Raw genomic sequence first — 23,659 nt, forward strand, 5'->3', positions numbered from 1 at the left:
TTAATATTATATATTTAATATTTTCTTTGTGTCTTTATAAAATAGTAATATTATTTTTCTTTGCTTACATCACAATAATAATCGATAAATTAAAATTGTTATATAATATACTAATACTAATTGTATTTACACATTTTATTTCTAATTTTAATTTTTTACATTCTAAAATACTAATTTCAAATTTTTAGTTTTTGTAACGTTACATCGTACCTCAATAAGGCTTAGATCCATTCAGTGCTATACCACACCAATGTCATCTTATTTCAATAAGGCTTAGAAATAATCGTATTGACATTGCAACCTTTCACGATAGGTAGCCAAAGTCTATCTGGGTTGTGAAATTCTTCTTTCTCTTTTACAAAGCATTGCATAGAGCCGACTGTAGTTACCTTAAAGTGGACGTCGCCCACAACCAGTCTATTAAGCAAATGACTTTGGCTTTGTTTGCTTCTTATACATTTAAATGCTTATAAAACATCTTACAAATGCACAAGCAAACAATGTAATAATAATAATATTGATTCTATTCGTGCGAAACTACTCGAATAATACTGAATCGAGTTAAAAGTGTATTGTAAAGTTTTTGTATACAAGGAAGATTCTATCCGTGCTCGAAACATGTTTTTCCGTATACCAAACCTAACAATCCTTGCTTACTTTGCCTCAGAATGAGCTAAGTGGCTCATACCTAATACTACTTTCTCTCCATTAAATATCTGACGAGATAGTTTCATCATCAACGATCTTATTAAATGGATGAACTATTGATTATTTTTTATCACTTAAAATATATGTTATCATATTGTTTCTTATTTTAACATATTAATTGATAATAAATATTAGTACTCCTTAAGTAAATTAGATTGTGCATCGCACAAGGTTAACACTAGATATTGTTACGTCAAAAGTTGTCTAAAACATATTGTATTATGCATAGTACCCGGAAAGTAAATTGGATCGTGATCGTGCATCGCACATGGTAGATCGTGCAAACTCCACTCACATTGTATCAGAAAAGCGAAGTGCCACAAATACAATAGCTTGAAATTTTAAATATACACAACAAAGTGGGTTTCTCACACACACAATCAAACACACTGGATAGAAACACTCTTATTGAGTCAACGATGGACAAGCAAACCAGCACACCTTAAAATATGACATCTTCTTTGTAGAGTTGGAAATGATTCAAGGTTGGGCAAGGTGGTGAGTTTCAACAGCTTTGATGACGTCAACGACCAATGAGAGAGTTGAAAAGGGATGCTCCACATCCTCATTTACCATCTCGTATTCGAATGTGCTTGTCACCAAATCAATGCCATCCTTTGTCTCTATGTGACTTGTCATAACGAAATCTTTGTAAAGCTCCAACAAGTCCCCTTCAATCACCTTAAATTGGATCAGTTTTTTCTCTTCATCAATTAACTGGATCACTTGTTTTGCTTTCTTCACTTTTCCATCTGCATATTGCACACAACCACAACGTTTTTATTTTTATCAGTATTAGGATTCATTAGGGTCAAATAATTGTATCTTTTTATAGGTGTGAAATGGTACATAATCCTTTACTTATAAGTTGACATGGGACTAAAAATAATAACAAAATTAGGTCAATTTATCTGAAATTTAGTACGCACTTTATAATCAAATAAAAGATGTAGTACTACATAGAATTGTAGTAATATCTAGTAATTATAATGATGATGTGGAAGAGACACATGAATACATACCAAGGATATAATCCCAGCAAATGATAGAACCAACATGACCAAATTCACCCTCATGAAGATCACATCCTTTTATTAATTCAGGGGTAATTGTGGAAATCTGATGTGGTTTGTGCCTTAAAAGTTCGTGGAATACATCTCCACCGGCTTTGAATTCTATTGCTGCAACCAATTTCCCATGTAATCCCATCTCAAGGTAAATATATACGAATATATTATCTAGATATAATTGCAAGTGAAGAGAAGGCTACACAGATATTCTTTGCAATCTTCCCTTTATATAGGCGAGGCTCACGTGATTATCCCAATTCTAATATTTTAGTCTAAGTTTCTAAATTTTTTTCCTTTTTTTTATATAAAAATATTATTTTTTGTAATCGGACTCTGTATAAAGCTTATGCGTCCCTTGTAAAGTTTATTTTAATTATTTTCCAGTTAATCATGCGTCCTTTTTTTAATAATTATTAATCATTTTGCTCCGCCCAGAGCTAAATGATGGCACAGATAGGATATGCCGTCATTTTTCAAATATTTTAATCTCCTCTCTCCTCTATCCTCCAAAAATAATCAGATATCATGCGAAATAATAAAATTATAAAAGAGAAAAAGATTAAATTAGGAGAGTAAAAGAAATAAAAAGAGAATATATAAATAAAATAAGAGAGATAAATATAAAAAGTAACTAATAAATTAAAAATAACTATTCTCTCCGTCCCATTTAAGATGTCACGTTTTACTTTTTAGTTTGTCCCAACTAAGATGACAAATTTCATTTTTTAAAAACTTTCTCTCTCCAATTAATACACTCAACCATTTTTTCTCACTCCTATTAAAATATTCATCTTTTTTTCTCTCTATTTTAATACTTACACACGCTCTTTCTCTCTCAAATTAAACACTTTAAAGTTTAACCAATAACTCTTAAAATCTCGTGCCGGCCAAGAAATGTGTCATCTTAGCCGGGATGGAGGGAGTATTTATTTTTATTTTTAGTATAGGACTAATTTTGCTAGATGAACAGAAATAGAAAATAAGACTAATTTTTGGTGGACAGTGGAGCATATGGCCTATATCATTTTAGAGGAAAATATTACCATAAATTGAAGTGTCTATTTTTATTATGAAATGGATCAAAATAGAAAAATTTGTCTATTTTTATGGCACCGGAGAGTAAATTTCATAAACTAATAAATCGCAAGCTTAAACAATTAATTCTATGTATAGCAAAATGAATATCGAATTAAGTCACAGCTTCATAGAGTTTATCGTCGAAAAATTGACGTGAAAAAGGAAGAAGGTTTGCTTATTGACTTAAAAGATAGGCAAGTAAAGTTTAAAATAGTAGGATGGTGCTCCAAGCAACTTCAATGGCAAGAGACGAAGTGAAAGAGAAGATAATTGAGAGATTGCGTTCTCTTGAAAGTTGACGACGTTGTTTCACTAATGAACTATATATATAAATTCTTAATTATACGTTGTTGATGTGTGTTTGCAGTTTTTATAGGAGTATAAGATATCTAATAGATTTAATCAACATTTACGAGATAATTTTAGTAAATATATTTATAATATTAATTTCATCAACATAATTTAATTATAATTTTCATAAAATTATAGTATATTAAATGTATGATGTTATTTATAATAGAGATCCAACAATGTTCTACTAATCAACATGCATGTTTGTATTACTGTATTTCAAATATTATTTAATTAATTATTTTAAGCTAGAGTGAATAAAATAAAATGAATCGTGCATCGCACGAGTGTGATACTAGTTTAATTAAAGAGTAACAATTTTTTGGTTATTACAAAAATTAAGTTTATATATTATATTAAATATAGTACGTCATTTCGAATATCATTAAAAAATGACATATTGTACATGGATGAGATAATTAAAAAAAATAAAAAATTTATAATTTAATATTTCAATTTTAAAGGTCGTTGAACAGGTCTGAATGACAAAACTTTATCTTTTTTTTTATTCTACAATGAACTACAATATAAATGGTCTCTCGACAATTGCATTTGCACTTTCACGGTATTTGTTAAATGTTAGTAGCACCATTAGTACTTAGGACAATGTAGATAATCATGTTTTTGGTCCTTTTGCACACCTAGGGGTACAGCCAACTAGCCTAGGCTAGCGAGCTGGGGAGGGGGAAGTAACGAAATATACACGAACTTGGGTATTCCCAAGGGCTTGTACTAAGCCGATTACAACAACAAAAAGACCTTGAGGTTTAGAAGAGGATCCTACCCAGCCTAATGGCTTAGACAAACGTCCTTGCCATGTAAAGATTACACATCAACATAGGCATACCTATGTGGGATAGTCCGGGTCTATCCCGAAACTGCAACAAAGACCCTCCAACGGTGGAGGGCGGGCCTCGTTAAAACCTCTTGGGGCAAAACCCAAATGGGAAAAATCCCCAAGAGGAAAAAGAGTACCCTAAGTGGGGAAAGGGGTTTGTGGGACGCTTGATACAAGTAAGAGGCTCACAAGCCTTGATCTTGAGTACAATTGTTAACCATACAAAGCAACGCCAACCCGACTGCCAGGGTTTGAGAGGTGTTCAATTTTGCTGGGGTGGCTCAGAGATGGCTCGGAGAAATTGTAGCAGGGTGTCCAGAGGCTCGGGTCAAGCGTAGGGTGGGGATATGTTCGGGCCATTCACGAACCAGTGTGTGCGTTGCTTGAGCCTTTGGTGAAAAATAAGCCCAGCATGTCCCATGGTTCGAGCCATGCTCGGGAAAGCGAATCTGAGGCGGTTCGGAGGAACTCAAGTTTATCGTGGGAAAATGATTGTCATACTGGTCGGGACGGAAAACTGGGAACAATCTTATATAGGGAGACCGAGAAAAGGAAAAGGTGGGGCCCCAAGGGTGGAGCCAAGCACCCAACCACGGGCATAGCGACATAAAAAAGGAAAGATGGGGGCAATACACGGCCAAATGGTCAGGAGGGCTATCTTTGTGTGGGCTAAGGCACGTGTACATGGCTAGCAATCGAGCCTTCTTCTTGGTCGATGAACTACGACCATTAAATGATGTGGCCCCAATAAGATTGGAAAGTGGGTGTCAAAAACGGAGGGAAAAGTCGGGAAGGTCCCATAAGTATACACAAGTAGCCATCCTACCTTGCGGTAACCCCACATAGGCAGTGGCGAACACACCGAGCCAAGGGAAATCCCTTGGTGCCATTTTATATTCCATCATGCAACAATGAGCTGGGGTACAAAAACAATGAGAGGAACGTAATACAAGAGGAATGAAAACCTTGCAATTTCCTGTTGGCCCCTCACGTTCCAAGGTGTCACTGGACAAGCTCTTCCGGGTACATGGAGTACAATGTGGCATAAGTGGTCTTCTTGACTTCAAAAACAATGTGTCTTGGTTCGAAAGTTGTCCCATCATGGACGAGGGCATTGCGAGCCTTCCAAATAAGACTCACTGTCGCCATAAGGGCTAGTCTCCTTGCCTTGCGCATAATTGTTGTTCCGTGTCTCTCCTTTGTCATCCACTTAATTACCATTGGGATGGAGCTCAATAATCTACTCATGCCCACCCATCCCTTAATATCATTCCATACCTCTTTTGTCTTGTGGCATTTGAAGAAGAGGTGGTCCGCTGATTCGAGTTGTAAGGAGCATATAGGGCATTGTTGATCAATGTTCAAGTAACCCAGTTTGTCCCTCGTGCTTAGTCGGCCTTTGATCGCTTGCCAAGTCGTGAAAGAGAACTTCGGTGGTACGAAGTCTTTCCACACAAATCGCGGCCATAACTTGCGCTCGCCTTTTGGCCTGAACCAATCATATGCCTCAGTTGATCCCTTTGCATTGTACTACTGGGCCAAGAGGGCCACGACTTCTTCGTGTGGATGATTGATGAGTAGACTGTCCCGAATCTCCAAAATTCTCTTGAGCAAAGGTGAATCTCTTGGCTTTGCTGTCCACTCCCACAATGCCTTGTTTCGAAGGAACTCACTGTGAATCCACTTGATCCATAGGGAGTCCTTTTTGATGTGGATGTTCCATAGATTGCGTCCAAGGAGGGCTTTGTTCCATGCCCCTAAGTTTCGGAAACCCAACCCGCATTCGTCCTTTGGTAGGCAAAGATCCTTCCATGCCACCGGTGGATATTTTGTGTTTCAGATGAATTGACGGCAAATTGAGGTAATGCGGTCAATCACATTTGATGGTAGTGGGAAGATTTGAAGCCAATAACACTCAACGCCCTGTAGAACCGAGCGAACGAGTTCAGCTTTACCTGCATACGTGAGATTCTTACCTGTCCACTTGTTCGTGATCGAGGCAATCTTTTCAATCAGATGGGAATAGTGCATGATATTCAGCTTCTTTGATTCGAGAGGGGCACCCAAATATTTGACTGGAAGGCTTCCAATTGGAATCCCAAAGACTCCTTTGATGTCCTCTAATTGTCGGGTTGGAGGAATGCCACAAGTGAAGAGTTGGGACTTGTCTCGATTGATCTCCAGACCTGGGCATTTCATGAACTCATTCATCGTGTCGCTCAGGATCTCCATAGACATCAAATCGCCCCTGCAGAAAAGCATAAGGTCGTCCGCAAAAGCATGGTGCGTGATCTTCTCTCTAAAACATTTTGCATGGTAGTTGAAGTTGGTGTTGGCGGTGCGTGTCACAAGCAACTGGGAGAGATATTCCATGCAAAAAATGAAGATAGTGGGCGACATGGGATCACCTTGGCGGATGTCTCTCCTGCCGGCAAAGAAACCATGTGGGCTACCGTTGATGGCAATTGAGAACCGTGGTGTGGTGACATATTGCATCACCCAATAGGTGAACTTCGGGTGGAAGTTTAAACCTGTAAGGACTGCTCGGATGAATTCCCAGTCAACGGTGTCATATGCCTTGCGGAGGTCGATTTTGATGGTACATCTGGGAGAGTTCTTCTTGTTAGTATAGCCACGCATCACCTCTTGAGCTAAGTGGATGTTATCCATGATGTTCCTCCCTGGAATAAAGGCTGATTGGGCTGCGTTAACAATCTTGGTGGCCAGTGGGAGCATCCTTTTTGAAAGGATCTTAGTAATGACTTTATAGATAACGTTGCAGCATGAGATGGGCCTATAATCTCCGACTTTTGGATTGATCGTCGTTTTGGGAATCAGGCTCACCACTGTTGTATACAGGTTCCCAAGTAGTCGGCCTGTTGAAAAAAACTCCTTCACTGCCGCAACAATTTCGTGACCGATTCTGCTCCATTGTTTCTTGAAAAATGCAGATGAATAGCCGTCGGGTCCGGGAGCCTTTTCATTGCCAATATCAAAGAGGGCCTCTTTGATCTCTTCGTCCGATACTTCTTTGATCAGATCCCTGCTGTCTGCATCGCTCACCGTTGGCCCATCGCTGATAACATCTTGATTAATGGGTTCAGTACCCTTCTTAGTTCCCAAAAGATTGGTGAAATACTCCACAAAGTCCTTGATTATCTCCGCTTGATCCTTGATAATTGACCCATCATTCCGATGCAAGCAGGCAATATAATTCCTTGTGTTATTCCTATTGACAAGGGAGTGGAAGAAAGATGTACCCCGGTCACTCAGTAGTGAGTACTTAAGCTTTGCTTTTTGCTCGAAGTATGCTCGTTCTGAATCAGCAAGATAGGCTGAAATTTTCCTCTAGCCCCGAATTTGCTCCCTCAGTTCCATATTTGAGATGTCCCAATCTGCCCTTTTTTGTAGCTCTTCAAGTATTTCTGCAGCTACTTTTGTTCTGTTCGATAGATCATTGAACTCTTGGAAATTGAAGGCTCTAAGGTGAGATTTGAATAGTCTGCATCGTTCAGCCAACTTGTACTGTGCCATTCCAACAACACTTGCAGGCCACTTTCCTCCATGAGCTCATTAAAGTTATCATGCTTGAGCCAAAAATTGAAGAACTTGAACGGTTTGGGGTATGAGCTAATGTTACCGAACAGAGTGGTGATCACTGGGGAGTGGTCAGTGTATGCCCCTGGTGGAAGGTACTCGGTTGTTGCCATGTAGCCGCTTGCGTACCATGCTTCGTTGACCATTGCACGATCAATCTTGCTCAAAATGCCCCCTTCTGAGCACGTGAACAGACAACCCGTTGACATAACATCTTCAAGACCAAGTAGGGCACAAGTATCAACCATGTTCTTGACTTCGTACTCGGTTGGGGCATTGCCTCCCACTCTTTCATCTTCTGCCATAACGTTATTGAAGTCCCCACTCACAAGAGCTGGTTCATCCTGTAGGAAAAATTCAATCAATGAATCCCAAAGGGGACGTCGATCTGAGATGGTGTGATTGCCGTAAACCAAAGTAAAATTGAAAGAGTTATCGGAAACCAAGCACCTGATTTTGGTATGGATGGTCTGCACATCCACATGAATTAGTTCCAACTCCACTCAGCTTGGGTTCCAAAATAGCAAAATTCTGCCTCTGTCGCTATGGTCAAAATTGTCGGCGTTCCTCCAATCCTTGAACTTATTCTTCATTAAGTAAGTGTAGTTCTTGTGTTTGAGTTTCGTCTCCAACAACCCAATAACATCAATTTTGTGTTTTCTCACAAAATCGAAGATTGCAGCTTGACGGGGGAGCTGTTGCATTCCCCTTACATTCCAAGTTGCGACTTTCATTGGACAGGGCCCGGGTCATGTTCATCGCCATCCTGACAGTTTGCAGGGATGGTCTCCTCCTTGGTTCGTGATTTGGATCGGCTTTTCGACCGCTTGACTTCACCCTTCTTCTTTGATGCCCGTCCCTATCTAGTTGATGCTTCTGCTGCTTAAATGTGATTCACAGTTTCGGCTTCAACCACAATCTCGGATGCTTCTGCCTCTTTGTTACTAGGCGGGTTCGGATTCTCATTCACATTTGGCTTGTCGCCCTCTACTGGGTTGTCTTGTGCCACGGCCCCATTTAACGGATCATTTTGCTCCTGAGTTTGGCCTTGAAAGGTAGGCGTGTCTTTGGTTGTTGATGGCCCTTCCGCTGTTGGTGTAGCTACTCTTGCCGCAAGTCTGGGGTCTCGGTTTTTGTTTCTTCCTCTTTTCTCATTAGCTTCCTTCACTGCAAGATGGAGAAGGACATTGACGCAGTCATTGAGAGTAGCGGGAGGAGGTATAGCAAGGTGATCCGTTTCATTTTCGGTTGTGAGGGCATCGAACATGTTAGGCTCATTGGTGAAGTTCCCTAAAACTGATTTGCCCTTGTCAGCTTGGTGCTGCTGAGATCTTGGTGTGTTGGCTCCCTTTTGCTTCCACTGGTTTCTAGGTCGGGACCATGGTCCATGGCTAGGGCATGGTTGGAATTGAATTGGTTCTCGCCTTTGGAATGGTGGAGCATATGGTTGGGCGTTTGGGACTCTTGTTGCACTTTTTGACCGGCCCCGAGACTTGGACCCTTGGTTTGTCCCTCTTTTCCCAACCATTTGCCAATCCTCTTTCCCTTGCCCACAATTCTCTTCAAGGTGGCCGAAGTTTTTACATGTTGGGCAATAGTTCGGAAGGAATTCGTATTGGATCTTCAGTTCTAGGAACTCCCCGGATGGCATCTTGATGCTGATTGCGTCCCGGGGTCTTTGAGCCGTGTTCATAATAACTTGGATGCGTGGTCCGTCCAATGATTCTCTTCTGAGAGTACGGAAGTCCGTAGTGAGTGGTGTCCCGAGGTATGATGCGATTTTGCTAACCGCTGTTAGATTCCATAGCTCCACTGGAAGGTCTACGAGCTTGAGCCATACAGGGACTCGGACTTCAGGCTCCATGTCGGGGTCGAATTTATCAGGCATTGTTTGGAGGACAAGTTGTGTGCCAAAAACGTCGAATGGTCCTTTTTGCCTTGTCTTCTCCATGTCCTCCTCATTTCCGAACTGGAAAAACATCCATCCTCGACTATGGAACGTAATTCTAGCCTTGTACGGCCACCGTTTCATGAGCCCATACACTGCTTCCTTCCCGAGGAAGCGGCCAGCGAACCGACCAAGAAGGCAGTGTCCCCATCCTTGGTGGACAGGGGTGATATCAGTTTCCTTTAGAGCAAGGAATTCTGCTTTTTGATCGACACTTCTGAATTTGATGAGCTCGAGATCCTCCTTTTGGTAGATCGGGTCGATCTCAAACTGTTTTGCTCGCTTAAGCCAAGCCAAGTAAGCTGGGTGAGCAATAACGTGTGGTGTTGCCGTTGAGTTTATCTCTTGCACATCATAGATCTTGTGCGCTGAGCAGCTGGCCGAATTGAGGGGTGTCTCGGGCACCACACCTCCGACCATATTTTCGCTAATTTCGTCCAAGCCGACTTGGAACATACTGTTCAAAGATGGGGTAGAAATGTTGCTGGCTGTATCCATGTAGGTGCTACGTGGTGCAGTGCCACGTACCTACGCCACGTTAGGAGTTTGTGGGGTGGTTTGATTACGATAGCAGAGCAGGGTTGACTCTGGCTATATTTTGTTGACTCAGGCCCCTTTTGCAGCAAGCCTTAATTGCTCCTTCCAAATTAGGAATGGTCAGGGTACTTTCTCTGACTGGTACTAGGGTGGTTGAAGGTGCAGCACAAGGTTCCAAAGTGTCTGCACAAGTCAGCAGAAAATCCAACTGCTCTCTGCACAAGTCAGCAGAAAATCCAACTGCTCTCTGGACAAGTCAGAAGAAAAATCCAACTACTCTCTGCACAAGTCAGCAGAAAATTCCAACTGCTCTCTGCCCCAAACAGACAAAACAAAGGCTGGATCTCTGCCACAGACAGCCAAGTATCTTCTTCAACGTCTCTTTCTGGCCGGAGTTGGTGGCCGGGGCCGGAGGGAGGTCACAGAAACGTCTAAAGAATCTGCACTAAATGGAAACTCAGCCAAAACACGGATACGTGTCCTAGTTCAAAAGTATCTCGTCACAAACGAAACTAAGGACTCCTTTAATTCGGCTAAGAACACAGCGAGACATGCACTTAAAATAAGATTTGAAGCTTTAAAGTTACAAGAATCTTGTACTTCACACAAACTCAACCAACGAAGATAACACAGAACGCTCTAGTAAATCACAAAGATGGATAAATCGAGACTTATCTTTGTGTAGAGCAGACCGAAATCAAGAGATCTTCTTGTCCGTTGAACAGTGTCGACCTTGCAGCCCTCCCGAGATATGGGATTCGATGGTCACTAACTGTTGGTTGAGGCAGCGCTTGGGAACTCCGGCGATGCGCAGAGAGCCGTCGCCCCCCCCCCCAAAGGAGGTAGGTCTGCGGGGTGAATAACTATCCGACCTTAGATTCAGCTCGTCAGTTGAAATTAAAGGTGTAGAATGGTGAAACTGGAAAAAAAACTCCGAGAGAACCCCTTTGGCAGTTCTGCCGGAACTTCACAAATCCTCCGACTCTTTGAAAAATTCAACTCCACCACTTGTAATGATATTCTATGGATAGCTAGCGAGAGGGTGAAGTGAATAATCGGTGGAGATTTGAGAGAGAAAGGCCGAAAATGAAGAAAAATCTAGAGAAAGAGTGAGGCGCTAGAATTTTTTCTAGAGAGAAGCTAGAGAAAGATTCTAGTGAGAGAAATTCTCAAACCCCACTTCCAGTTCACTCTTTATTCTAATGATCGTATATTTATAATATATAAACAGAGAGTATTTTGTAATGGGTAGTGATAAAATGTAAACTCATATATTGTATAAACTTCAAACTTTCCACCATAGTATTAACACAATGTAAACACAGTGTAAAATTTCAAGATTTTGATGTCAACACAATTTCAACACAGCATCAACTGTTGACATTATGTTGACATTTTTTGTTGCTACTATTTTATCATCTGTTGATATTTTCTAACGATCCAGATCAAAGTTTAAAATTTGTACAATATTTAGAGTTTGTATTTGATCATATTCTATTTTGTAATAAACTAAAATTTATTACTCTCTAAATAAATTGTACTACTCTATAAGATATAAACATATAGTAGTAATTTGTTATTGATTGGATTGAGTTCGAAAAGCTAGCGATTAAACAATATCTGAAAGACAAACGACTTTTTTTCTGGTCGATTTTTTTATAATCAACTTTATGAAGCCTTGACTTAATTTGATATTGATTTTGCTATACATAGCATTAATTGTTTAAGTCTGCGATTTTTTGTTTTAAAAAATTATAGATCATGCCTTCTATAAAAATAGACTATTTTTGTTATTTTGGCACGGCTCATAATAAAAGGAGACACTTTAACTTTTGGTAACTTTTTCCCACATATTCTATTAACAGTACTTTAATCATTTTTCTTATATGTATGTCCTACTTTATTAATTGTGCATTATAACTAATGTCACTCTAAAATGTCTACTTTATAAAATGTGCATCCTATTAACAAATTTTGAACACGAAAAGATCTCAGCCATAATTTTCGTTCATCAGCTAGTAGTGGTGTCATGTTTTGTTTAGCATCACCTCAATGACTTAGAGCATGCCATTAGTCATCCCCAAAGACCCCACCAAAAACAATTCGATCAAGGGTGAAGAAGAAAGAGGATAAAATTTTAGCCATAGAAAACAATAGTCTTTTGAGTTTCTAGGATTTCCTAACCAGAATTTTATTTTGTTTCAAGACAGTTTTTTGTCTTTTTAATACACTCCATATAATTAGCTTTCCATATTAATACACTTCGTTTCTAAAAAGTTGTTTATTACATTACATCCCTATATATATAATAGCTTTCCATATTCTATATATAGCATCTAATATATTCTTAAAATCTGAAAGTGATAAACCAAATATATTCTTAAAAATTAAAAGTGATAAACCAAATATATTCTTAAAAATTAAAAGTGATACACAGGTAAGGGTCTGGTTTTGAACATCTAGTACATATGTGTTCATCAAAGAAAATACTATAGTTTAAAAGGAAAAATAAAAATATTAGCTCTCAATAAAGTGGGCGATTATATATCTGGTGTTATGAGTTTCTGTGTCACGTAAAACATGAGGCAATTTCAAAGTCAAAAAAGTGTGGTGATAAAACATTTATATTTACTTTTACCTTTACTTTTACTTTTACTTTTACTTTTACTTTTACTTTGTGGGTAGGGACAGATCCTTAAACCACAAAATAAACGTCGTTGGCAAAATGGCCCCATCCGAAATGTTATCTTGTCTCCGGGTGCGGACCTAGCATATCACTACGAGGGCTACTCAAATTTCCTTAGGCTCCATTTCTTATACATAATTTGAATTTGAATTGGAATTGGAATTGGAATTCTATGGAATTGAATTGGAATGTTCAATTCAATTCCAATTCCTATGTTTAGTAAAATGAAATAGAATTCGAAAATTTTGTGCACACACACTGTACACAAAATACACACTCACACACACTTTACATAAAAATACACATACTATACACACACTGCACACTCTTCAGACGCTATACACAAATACACATGCTACAAACATTACACGCACTGCACACGCACTATACACAAAATACACACACTACACACATTTTACAAAAATGACCCACTCCACACATTATAAAAATACACACTGCACACAATATACACACACTACACACATTATACACAATATACCCACATTGCACACACTATATACAAAATACGCACACTATACAAAAAAACATACTCCACACATTGCACACTCTCACACACGCTATATACAAAATAAACATACTACATATACTATACACAAAATACACACACTGCACAAATTTTACAAAAATACACACATTATTCACAGACTGAAATTTCAAATTTCAAATTTGGTTAGGTTTTTCAGTTTTTCAATTTGATTCACCTTAAACTGTTAGGTAAACACATAGCAAGAAAATAATAATCATTAGTATAATAATCCTACAAATGAGTAACCTAATAGCTAAATACAACATTAGTCACCATTCACAATTCCTATAGTTGAAATAAGCAAGAATCATAAATTTGTCGTCTAAGTTTTCATCTAACTTCTTAGTTTTCATAATTATTAACCTAATTGCTACATACATACAACATTAGAAATATAGATTTTATTATATTACTATAAACGTCTCTACAATAACAAATGTAATAACACATCAAAGACAAGAATTGAACACAAAGAAACTTATAAAACTATTAATCAAACCATAGTTCATCATGTCAGTAACAAAAGGTTGGGAGAATAATTAATACTTTTAACAATTATACGAAAACAATAAATTTTTTTGAAAACCAATAAGATAAATTTTTATTAATTTTAAGAAGGTAAATGATACGAATCGGTCCAATGCCACAAGTAACCACCACCATGCGCCCGCGACGCAACCATTCCAAGCAGGGGCGGACCTACCAAGGGGCATGGGGTCCCCTCGAACCCCCAAACATTAATTTCTCTCTTTACTATATATTATACCTTTATACGATAATTAAATAACTACTGTCTCTAGAGTAGTTGGTTAGATATCCACTATTTAACCTTGAGATGTAGGGTTCAATTTTAAAATTTTGTATTTTTGCACAACTACAACACTTTCATGGATTATCGTATATTTCTCATTAGTTTTGTAGTACTAGTAATTTATTTATAGGGAGTATATATTTTGTATTTCTCCTACTAGATTTTATCATAGTTAGATTATTCAATTTTAGAATACTTAATTTATTTATCTAATTTTGATAGTTAATTCATTTCTCTCATTTTTATAGTTAATTCATTAGCAGGTACTAGTAATCTATGTTTTTTTTGTTTTTTTAACTAGCGATTTTGTGTAATTTTATTTATTTTTTTCATTTGTGTTAATATTGATGATAAGATCATAAAGTTATGCCCCATAAATATGATATTTTTCATATTATTTTATTTGTTCGATTCTCATAGTTTATTTTGTTCACTAGTAATGATACAACAATAATTTGGACCCCCAAGTGTTGGAATCTTGCGTCCGCCACTGATTCCAAGAGATATCTAGACTAGGGCTAATGCAGGTAAATTAATGGAATGAGTCGAGCGTAAGCATAAACTCAATTTTTGATTTTCTTTGTCATTTTTTTTCTAAATGGCAAGAGAAAATCGGATCGCATAGTTATTAAAGAAAACTCGGATCACATAAACTCTCTTTCTCAATATGTTAATTTGTGGATTTTCGATCCATTGACAAAATTATCATAAACTTCGATGATGAAGCAAATGAATAACAAAATATCGTCAGTGCATATAAAAATATATACCAAATTTTATGTTTCGTTTTTGTACAATAACAAAGAAGCACCAAGCAACATGCCACTGAGTCTTGAATTCTGCAGATATTATGAGATTTCTATACAGCGGCATATAACCTAACAACACAAGAAGCTTTAGATTACAGTTGTTATGTTTTTCTTTTCGTCTCTGACATAGTTCTAAACTTTACTGCCGATTTTGAGATCCGAGAAGGAAGCGTTTTGGTTAGTTTCTGCTTTGGGTGCAGCTTCTTTCTTCTCCGAGCCAAAGAAAGAGCAGCTCTGGAATGCGTCCAGACTGTTAGCTATCAGGCGGTTCAAACCACCGAGGCTATCGCTAAGAATTAGATCGTTGCTTTGGTATCTACACGAGGGTATGTCCAAGTCTAACGCTCCTAAAGAGTCGGGCTGTAGCATGGACACATCTTCAATTAGACATCATAGTAAAACTAACTGGGATCCTCTCTAAACCCAACTTATTAGAAGATAATAAGAGAGTAGAAAATACAAAATAAAATAAGAAAAGTGGATGGCCATTGAGACTAAACTGAGAAATAACATGGCAAAATATCATAAAAAGCTTACCCAATATATATCTGTGAGCCCAGAGAAATCCTTAGTGGAGTTTTCTATAGGATAATCAGATTCACATTCGTCCACAAGGTCTTCACAAGTGCAGTTGTTGTTAGTCACCATCTCTGCTCCAGGCAATTCCTGCAGGATGAGCAATTGTGTTACCACGAACCATTTTGAACAGGTTAGTGCTATTATTGTGTACAGTTAGCCTGATGGAACGGTGGTTCAAAATCAAACCTCAACTTCACTGCGAGATACAGAAGGTCTGATTATAGTAGGTTGTTTACAGGTGTCTTTGAAACCAGTCACACTTGCATTGTGGTTTTCACGAAAGAAAGCACTAGTTTTCTGGAAAGAAAAGGCATCACGTGTTTCTTCAGAATCAAAGATGGAAGGTGCATGAGATGCAAGGCCGTGCTGGTGGACTTTGGTTTGATGTTTAAAAATGTGAGCAGCAATTGCAGCATCAAAAGAGTCGCAACTGAATGGAATCTGCTGACAATTTAAACCTAGAGATCCTGGAAAGTCACTGCAGTTAGCATCTGTGTTTGGAGTTGACTCAGATAGCAGCTCTCCCATACTTATGTTCACAAGACTGTCAGCCCATTCCCCAGCAGACATGGGAATATCCTTCTGCGATAAAAATAGATTCCAGAATCATTAATTCAGCGTCATAGTTTACTTACAGTATGAACAGGCAGAATACAGATAGTTAAAAATTTGCAAGACTTCACTCCTAGTATAAGCATCCAAATCACGAGCAAGAAAGCATAACATGCAGACATACCGTGCTCTCAACTTGCCTAGTATGTATCAAATCTCCACTTGCATTTCTAGGTGATAATGCAACTGCAGTGCTATCCGAGTATCTTGAATTATTAACACTGGATACAGGGATATCACACGCAACTGTTATGGTTGGAGTAGATTCGGAGGGAGTCAGAGTGATAATTGGTTCAACAGAGGCAGTCTGGTAATCAGACGAACTGATTAGATTCTTAGTTTCAGCATTCTGCTTTCTTGCCTCATCAATTTTAGCATAGGAAAGTGCTTGAGCAGTTGCAGATTCAATCTCGGCTTTTGAAAACCAGCCATATCTTGCACAGCAAACAAAATCTGTTACACTATGTCCATTCGGCTAGTACAGTTCCTCAAGCAGAATGCTCAAATGACAAATCAAATCAAATCAAATGGATCATGCACAGTTTTTCTAAAGCTACCACAATTCCTCAGAGGGAGAAAGGGATAAAGAATACCTGAGGCGGAATACTGGAGGGCTTCCAATTAGGTAATATACATCAGTTGCACACAGAGTAGATTCCTTACTCCACTTCTGATACCCCACTAGGTTTTCTTTCTGTGCCCAGTAAGGAAAAAGCATTAGCTCTTGATCTACGTCTAACAACCTTGAGCTTCCCCATTTGCGATTGAGATGTTCCACCACAGATGATATTTTCTTCCGTGTACTCAAAGTAAGCTCCAGATAAGGGTTATGATGATTCTGCAAAATTAAATATAGTTTGGACTTTCTTAGTCATCTAATTGCTTGGAACCTTTGTTGACACTATTCAAAATGAACAGCAGTATCAAGAAGCAGATGCCTTTTAACTTTACCCTCTCCAAGTCTTTTTGAGTAAGTTCATCAATTGGAAACAACTGGAGCTTAAGTTTTGCAGGGTTCTGACTGTTGTCTTCATTGAGCGTGCTTCTTGCAGATGTTTGTAGAGAGCGTGCCATTTCCCCAACAAGTTGAGCATTACCCTGACCTGAAAATACATAATCAGATAGGCAATTTCAATTAGGTAATTTCTTATAATTCACACCCTTATATTACTAAATTCAGGAAAAAGACTACACAACCTGGTGTTTCCTGATATTCAGTCTCTTTATCAGTATCCACCCGTTCCAATTGTTCAGCAGCATCGGCCACCAATGAAACTCCAGCAATGGCAGCTTTCTCCCATCTTTTATATGCAGCAACTGATGCAAGGCCTGCAGAACAGATTTTGCAAAGTACATATGCAGTTAACAAATTGGAACAACTAAAGTTAAGGCAAAAACTAAGACATCAGGCCCATGGGCAATTCTCTGTCCAGAAATCTCACATCAAAAAGCTGCATGTACACAACAAGATCCAAGCATTGCACTGAGCTTATTAAACAGGAAACTGATATCTTATCATGCAAACTTCAAAATGTATAATTCTAGGAACAGAAAATAAGCCAAGTTACAGAGGCGTGTAAAAGCAAATAATCGCACAATTGGAATGATGAACAGTAGAAAATTAAGAGATCTAAAATGCAGATACCATTGTTGAAACTTGGAACCAATAAATATGTCAAGTTACCATTTTTCCGCCGATGTTTCACTGTCTTCACAGCAGCTTGGTCTCCTTTGCAGTTGGTCCGGCTCATTCCTATATTGGCATGGCGCTTAAACAAAGACCCCTTTCCAGTTCCAACTTTCGCAATGTTCTGGCTGTCAAGAAGAACCACTTTTACAGCACGGTTGTCATGCCCGGATGCTCTGACCAGATTTGTGATGTTTGGTACAGAAGTGTTATTTTCTCCAGTAGACAGTCGTTTTTTAGTATTCTTTTTCCGGTCCCTCAAAAGTTGGTTCTCCTGCATGGTAAAGTTTTGATCAATCAAAATTATTAGTCAAAACATATCCACATTCCACAATTTATTTCATAAACAAAGAAGGATCAACAGTCTTAAACTAACCAGAGTCTCCACAAATATCTTAAATCTTCTAGGTTTTAGATGAAGCTTAGAAGCTTTACAGCTGTATTTTTCCAACAATGACCACCTGCAACCAAAGTGGGCAGTTTGGAATTGAGAGAGAGAGAGATGGGTGACACAACCAGAAAAGAGAGATAGTAAATAAAAACCAAATAAAGCTCAGCCATGTGTCAAGGGAGGGGGTGCAAAAACAGCTCGAGGATTTCATGTAACAGAAATAGCATCTGCAGTTTGTTCATCCAGCAGAACTAAAGCACTTGTAATAAGCTTTGTTACATCATTCAGGATATGAAACATTAAGTATCATGCAGAGAACCAAAAATCGGTCGACAATCAGGAAAACTACTTCCTATTACACATTTAACTAAACATGTAAATTAACTTATTGTGAATGAAAATTGACACAATAAAGAGAAGTCCTCCAAAACCTGTTGGTATTTGTATGCACATAATGCGGAAAATAGACAACAAAAAATTCATATTTACCATCGAAGCATTGCAGTGTTAGTGTCTTTTGAGTCTTTGGCGTCAAGGCAAAGTTCTGGGCCTAGCAACTTGTTCATGCGCCTGACAAGTCGATAGTAGTAATGCCTGACCTGAAGGCCATCAATCAAAATGAGATGAAAAGGTGGATATGATATGAGTAACAGTCAAGATGTATTTCCACTAAGTCACCTGATCCTTGTTTTTGCTCTGGACACGTGAAGTGATTTTCTCAAAATTCTGCAAGAAAAAGCATTTCCATTGTCAGAATACATCAACTGGACAAAAACATTTATTTCCAAATCAATTTAGGTAGGTATCGTTTATTTGCCTTGCCAACTTGACGTAATGCAGCAAAAAAGCTTTCTTCTTCTTGACGGGTCCAAGCAGCCCATTGTCTTGTCAGTTTTTTCACTATACCAACAAAAGTCAATCAGTATAGGCATTTTCCTTTGATTATGTATCTAATAAGCTGAAAAAATGATTAAACAGTACCAGGCATCTGCGGACCAGCTTGCTCCTGTGAGGATGATGGCATGCCAGAATTCCCATCCTTATTTCCAAGATTATCAGGACAAAGACAAAGTTCACAGTCCAATGAAGCCGTTGTCACCATTTTAATATTTTTCTCATCACACAAATGCTAATCCTTCAAGCATCTTCAGATTGCGAGTCTAGTATGATACTTTTAATAACGCTGGTCGCAGAGGAAAGTGCCTGGTTGAAAGAAGGAAATGACAATTAAAATTGCTAATGGTGCAGATAGGAAAAACCGTGAGCAATCTAGACATGTATAACTTGTCAAAATATCAAATAATATATGCAATCAGAAATCCCACAAACCCAGAATCCACATAAATCCACCTCAAAATTCAAAATTCTTTCAATGCAAAGCATAATTAACTACTCAAACCTAGCTCACAAACATGAACCAACTCGAATTACAAAGAAATTGATCTTTTAAATGCTGACAGCAAATCCAATAACACCCACATCAAAATTGGTAACCCAATAGCAGTTGAATCAAGAATTGAACATCAACAAAGATTGAACTCAAGTATATTCATGATACAGAAGGAGCATATAGGGTTTCCACATTACATCCAAACAATCAATCAGTTAAAACAAGTTTCAAGAAGCAAAATTCAAATCACATAGCATCGAAAAAACAGAATTCGAACTTCAATTCAAGTCAGCGCATTACTGCAAACATACTCTACTCACCAATTCAATTCTAAAAACCTAAAATAGAATCAATAAAGAAACCCTAAGATCTATCACCCAAAATCACAAAAACCTCAGAAACCAAAATTCATACTGCTTCCAATGTGCATAAAACAAGAAAAGAAAAAAGCACAAAGAATCATGGGAGATTGCATAGCAACAAAGACCAAAAAGGATAAAGAAAAATAAAAATTAAAGGGAAAATGAAAACCGAGATGAAGGAGTTGAACTGCAGTTAAAGATTAAAATAATAGGAGAAGCCTTTGAACTTGGGAAGAAAAAATAGTAAAAAGAAATTAAAACAAGATATATACACACCACCTCTTTGATGGAATATTTATTAACTCATGGTTAATAACCATTGACAATAATATGTGATGCAATAAATATTACTATCAAATTTTTATTTTCATATTATGGCCTTATTTTTGGTATGTGGCATACCGATTTCACTTTTTATTCTTCTTTTTCATTTCATTATCTTACAAAATTAATATTGATATCATAAAAATAATGTGCCTTAATAAAATAATCAGAGTATTCATATTTATGTTTTTTACACAATTGTTGTAGGATGATAAAGTAAATAATTCGCAAAGTAGTTGTTGGAATCCTACGCCCGGTCAAAGAGTTTTGACCAAGAATAAATTTAACAAGATATTTAATTTTGTGAAATTAAATGATATAACGTCGATCTACGTTCGGAGTAGATGATCGTGATATATTCATTTCTCAAATCCAATTCTCAATGAGTGAGAAATAATGGATTAGAGTTGGGTAAAATTGCGAGCTAATTAAATAAGCTATGAGATAAGATTAATGAAGAAAGTTAATTATCTCACATAGTGATAACCTTATTAAACTAGTACTCCGTATTTAATAAGAAGAGTTATTACATGTAATAATTATAGTGGACTAAGATGGGTAGTAGAGCCCACGCACGCGCCGTCGCGAGCCTCGAGCCACGTGTCCTTGGACTTGGACTTGGACTTGGACTTGAACTTGGACTTGGCAATTGGTCTTTGGGCCTGGTCGTTGGGCTTGACCCGAGGCAGACCAACAACACTTCCACGTCAGCGAGTCAAGTGGGATGACAGCTTGCCAGTATGACGCAGTGAAACCAACGTGGCTGACACTTGATAAAGCCCACATTGTAAGCGAACCTAGACGAACAGCATGTCTCGATACGTCCGTCCGAGATCAGCCTTTGCAGCTCCTGTAACGCCTTGTAACACCTGACGGTTACAGCCATCAAGGCTGTGTTGACCCCTACAGTGGACTAAGCCTATAAATAGGCTAGTCATTCAATGCATCTCTAAACTACACTCAAAGTAGCATCTGCCATTCATAAGCTCCCTCTCTCTTTTGTGCATTGTTCTTCTGTCGAAGCTCAGGCCTCGCCTTCATCCAGTTCGCCGGAGCTCTATTGATAGCAGTGTTGTTTCACCAGAGTCGAAGTCGTTTTATCTTTGGGGATGACACGCCAATCCAAGAAATTAATGGGGCGTATCTCGTCTTGTAGAAAGATGACTCATCGACTCAGCTAATTACATATTTACGATTATTGTTTCGATTATTGTAATTTTCATTTTAGCTTATTTTTCTGTATTCTTTCTTTTGGTTTGTATTACGGCATGCTAGTGTTTATCTCGTAATCCAGAAACCAATAATAGTAATTGGTAAATTCTGAAACTAGTGATATAAATCAAATTACAGAATGCAATTTAAAATCAAATTAACTAAATATACTAGGACAGTATAAAATAAAATAGAAGAATGGTTGGGTAAAATAATTCCCAAAAGTTGAAATACAAATTGGTGTTCATTTCAAAATTACGTACGGTTTCAACTCCTAAAATCATTTGAAAACAATAGTGAGTTGATTTACTCCGTCACTTTAAATTTTCATTGTCTACATATAAATAAGGCTATGTACGACTATTACTATTACTGGATCTTTTTCCCAGATTAAATCGTTTGAACTCAAATAGAATGTTTTATACTCCCTCCGTACTCAAAAAATAAAAACATTTGAAACGACACGAGTTTTAATGCACAATTGGAAAAGTAAATGAGAAAAATTGGTAAAGTAAGATAGAAGAAAATAAAAATGAGTAAAGTAAGAGAGAGGAAGAGAAAAAGTAATGAAAGCAGAGTTACTGGATTATGGGGGCATATCCTAAAATAAAAAGATTATAAAATTTCTATTTTTAAAGAATGAGTTAAAATGGAAATAGTTGCTATTTTTAAAAAACGGGGAGTAGTATTACTATTGTCAAAGAGATAGGCTCCACAATATTGCTCATTTCTTCAAAAATAATTATCTACAATAATGAATCTCACTGCTAATTTTGTACGTCGAGTGATAAATTTCTTACTATCATATCGAATTATTCTAATTGCGCAGGGTAAATAAATACGGATTATAAATATTTTTTAATTCTAACAAGTAGTTGAAATTAATAAGTGGTAGTATTTGTAATTTATGAGACGCTCAAATTTCGGCTAAAAAGAAATTTGTACTACTCCTGTTTATTAGTAAATTGCATAAATAGTCACCAACTTTATTGTTTTGTGATCTCAACTTTGCACTTTGCATTTTTCATGTAGTAATTTTGGTATCTAAAATCATAAAGGACGTACATTTCAACATAATATCGTGTAAGATGGAGTATGAAACAACTAAATAGTTTGGAGGTATTTTAATAAAAATATTTGAAATATGTAATGTACAAAATACCTCAAATGCTATATATTATTGCTTTTCATTCAACATTCGCAGTGAAACTATATATAATAACCATATCATAAGTTGAAACTTGAAATATTAATGGCATGTGACTCACAGTGCAACAAATTTAGGTTATTGACTTAGAGAGGTTTATAAAGCAATTATTTAGTACTAGTATTTGTATAAATTGTTCTTTTAATGGCACATGCCTTCTCATAAAACTGTCACATGCTAAAAGAAGTCGGTGGAGAAAAAAAAAACACTAATTGATACTCCCTGGTCCATTTGTTCAATAAGAGCATCTCCAATGGCGGCGAGCGGACATACTAGCTGATTCCCGGCGCTGGCCGGTCCGCTCGCCGAACCATTGAAACCGGCGAGCGCCATTTCGGCAAAAAATTGGCGACCCGACGCCGATTTTCGGGTGCTGGCCGATCAGCTCGCCGGTCGGCTGGCCGCCATTGCAGGCTCCCGATCGGCGAGCGATCGGCCAGCTCAATTTTTTTTTAAAAAAAATATTTTCGAAACACTATATATACGCAATTTGCACGTCATTTTCATTCGCACAACTTGTTTTAACGAGTTTTCTCTCCATCTTAATTTCTGTACAAGAGCAACAACGTGAAATGAGTGACGCGGATGGTAGTAGTGGTGGTAGTGGTGGTGATGATGAGGAGTACGAACGACAAATGAATGAAGAGTTGGAGGCCTATACGTCCCGTGAGATAAACCGGTTGATACAAAGGGCCTTGCAGCCAGCGATACCTCGACCTCCACCCGTTGTCCACCGACGAGCAGTGATTGATTGGGATCACGTAGCTGCACATCAGCGGCTATATGAAGACTACTTTGCGGAGGAGCCGCGGTTTGGGGCGCCTCTTTTCAGGCGGCGTTTTAGGATGCGTAGGGCAGTGTTTATGCGTATCGTTGATGCTTTGGAGCGTCGATATTTGTGTTTTCGGTTCAAGTA

General features: G+C 37.9%; 2 protein-coding genes across 5 annotated transcripts; both read right to left on the reverse strand.

Moving 5' to 3' along the window:
• Positions 1-966: 966 nt before the first annotated feature.
• Positions 967-1,988, reverse strand: LOC121762642 (kirola-like). Its single transcript, XM_042158601.1, has 2 exons — positions 1,731-1,988; positions 967-1,460 (listed from the first exon to the last, which is right to left on the reverse strand). Exons 1-2 carry the CDS (start codon positions 1,915-1,917, stop codon positions 1,189-1,191), a joined length of 459 nt encoding a protein of 152 aa, XP_042014535.1. The 5' UTR covers positions 1,918-1,988; the 3' UTR covers positions 967-1,188.
• A 12,916-nt stretch (positions 1,989-14,904) lies between these two features.
• LOC121762597 (TSL-kinase interacting protein 1-like) lies at positions 14,905-20,254 on the reverse strand. Of its 4 annotated transcripts, none has more exons than XM_042158537.1 (14): positions 20,170-20,254; positions 19,230-19,451; positions 19,066-19,148; positions 18,927-18,974; positions 18,738-18,847; positions 18,234-18,318; positions 17,855-18,131; positions 17,368-17,499; positions 17,122-17,273; positions 16,764-17,008; positions 16,295-16,604; positions 15,745-16,140; positions 15,517-15,645; positions 14,905-15,339 (listed from the first exon to the last, which is right to left on the reverse strand). In XM_042158537.1, exons 2-14 carry the CDS (start codon positions 19,348-19,350, stop codon positions 15,112-15,114), a joined length of 2,316 nt encoding a protein of 771 aa, XP_042014471.1. In that variant the 5' UTR covers positions 19,351-19,451; positions 20,170-20,254; the 3' UTR covers positions 14,905-15,111. The 4 variants fall into 4 exon arrangements, with proteins under 4 accessions (XP_042014471.1, XP_042014470.1, XP_042014469.1 ...); XM_042158536.1 differs by lacking the exon at positions 20,170-20,254 and adding an exon at positions 19,959-20,163; XM_042158535.1 differs by lacking the exon at positions 20,170-20,254 and having other exon boundaries at positions 19,230-20,163.
• Between the last annotated feature and the right edge of the window lie 3,405 nt (positions 20,255-23,659).

Source organism: Salvia splendens, chromosome 13 (assembly GCF_004379255.2).
Source record: "Salvia splendens isolate huo1 chromosome 13, SspV2, whole genome shotgun sequence".
NCBI lineage: Eukaryota > Viridiplantae > Streptophyta > Magnoliopsida > Lamiales > Lamiaceae > Salvia > Salvia splendens.

What these genes read in the sequence shown, in the direction of transcription:
- LOC121762642 (XM_042158601.1), bottom strand. Translation starts at nt 1,917, where the DNA reads ATGGGATTACATGGGAAATTGGTTGCAGCAATAGAATTCAAAGCCGGT. An exon ending in TTGCTGGGATTATATCCTTG is followed by an intron (nt 1,461 to 1,730) that starts GTATGTATTCAT and finishes TGCAATATGCAG; the next exon opens with ATGGAAAAGTGAAGAAAGCA.
- LOC121762597 (XM_042158537.1), bottom strand. Translation starts at nt 19,350, where the DNA reads ATGGTGACAACGGCTTCATTGGACTGTGAACTTTGTCTTTGTCCTGAT. An exon ending in CCTCCAGTATTCCGCCTCAG is followed by an intron (nt 16,605 to 16,763) that starts GTATTCTTTATC and finishes TTGCTGTGCAAG; the next exon opens with ATATGGCTGGTTTTCAAAAG. An exon ending in TATCTCGCAGTGAAGTTGAG is followed by an intron (nt 15,646 to 15,744) that starts GTTTGATTTTGA and finishes CTCATCCTGCAG; the next exon opens with GAATTGCCTGGAGCAGAGAT.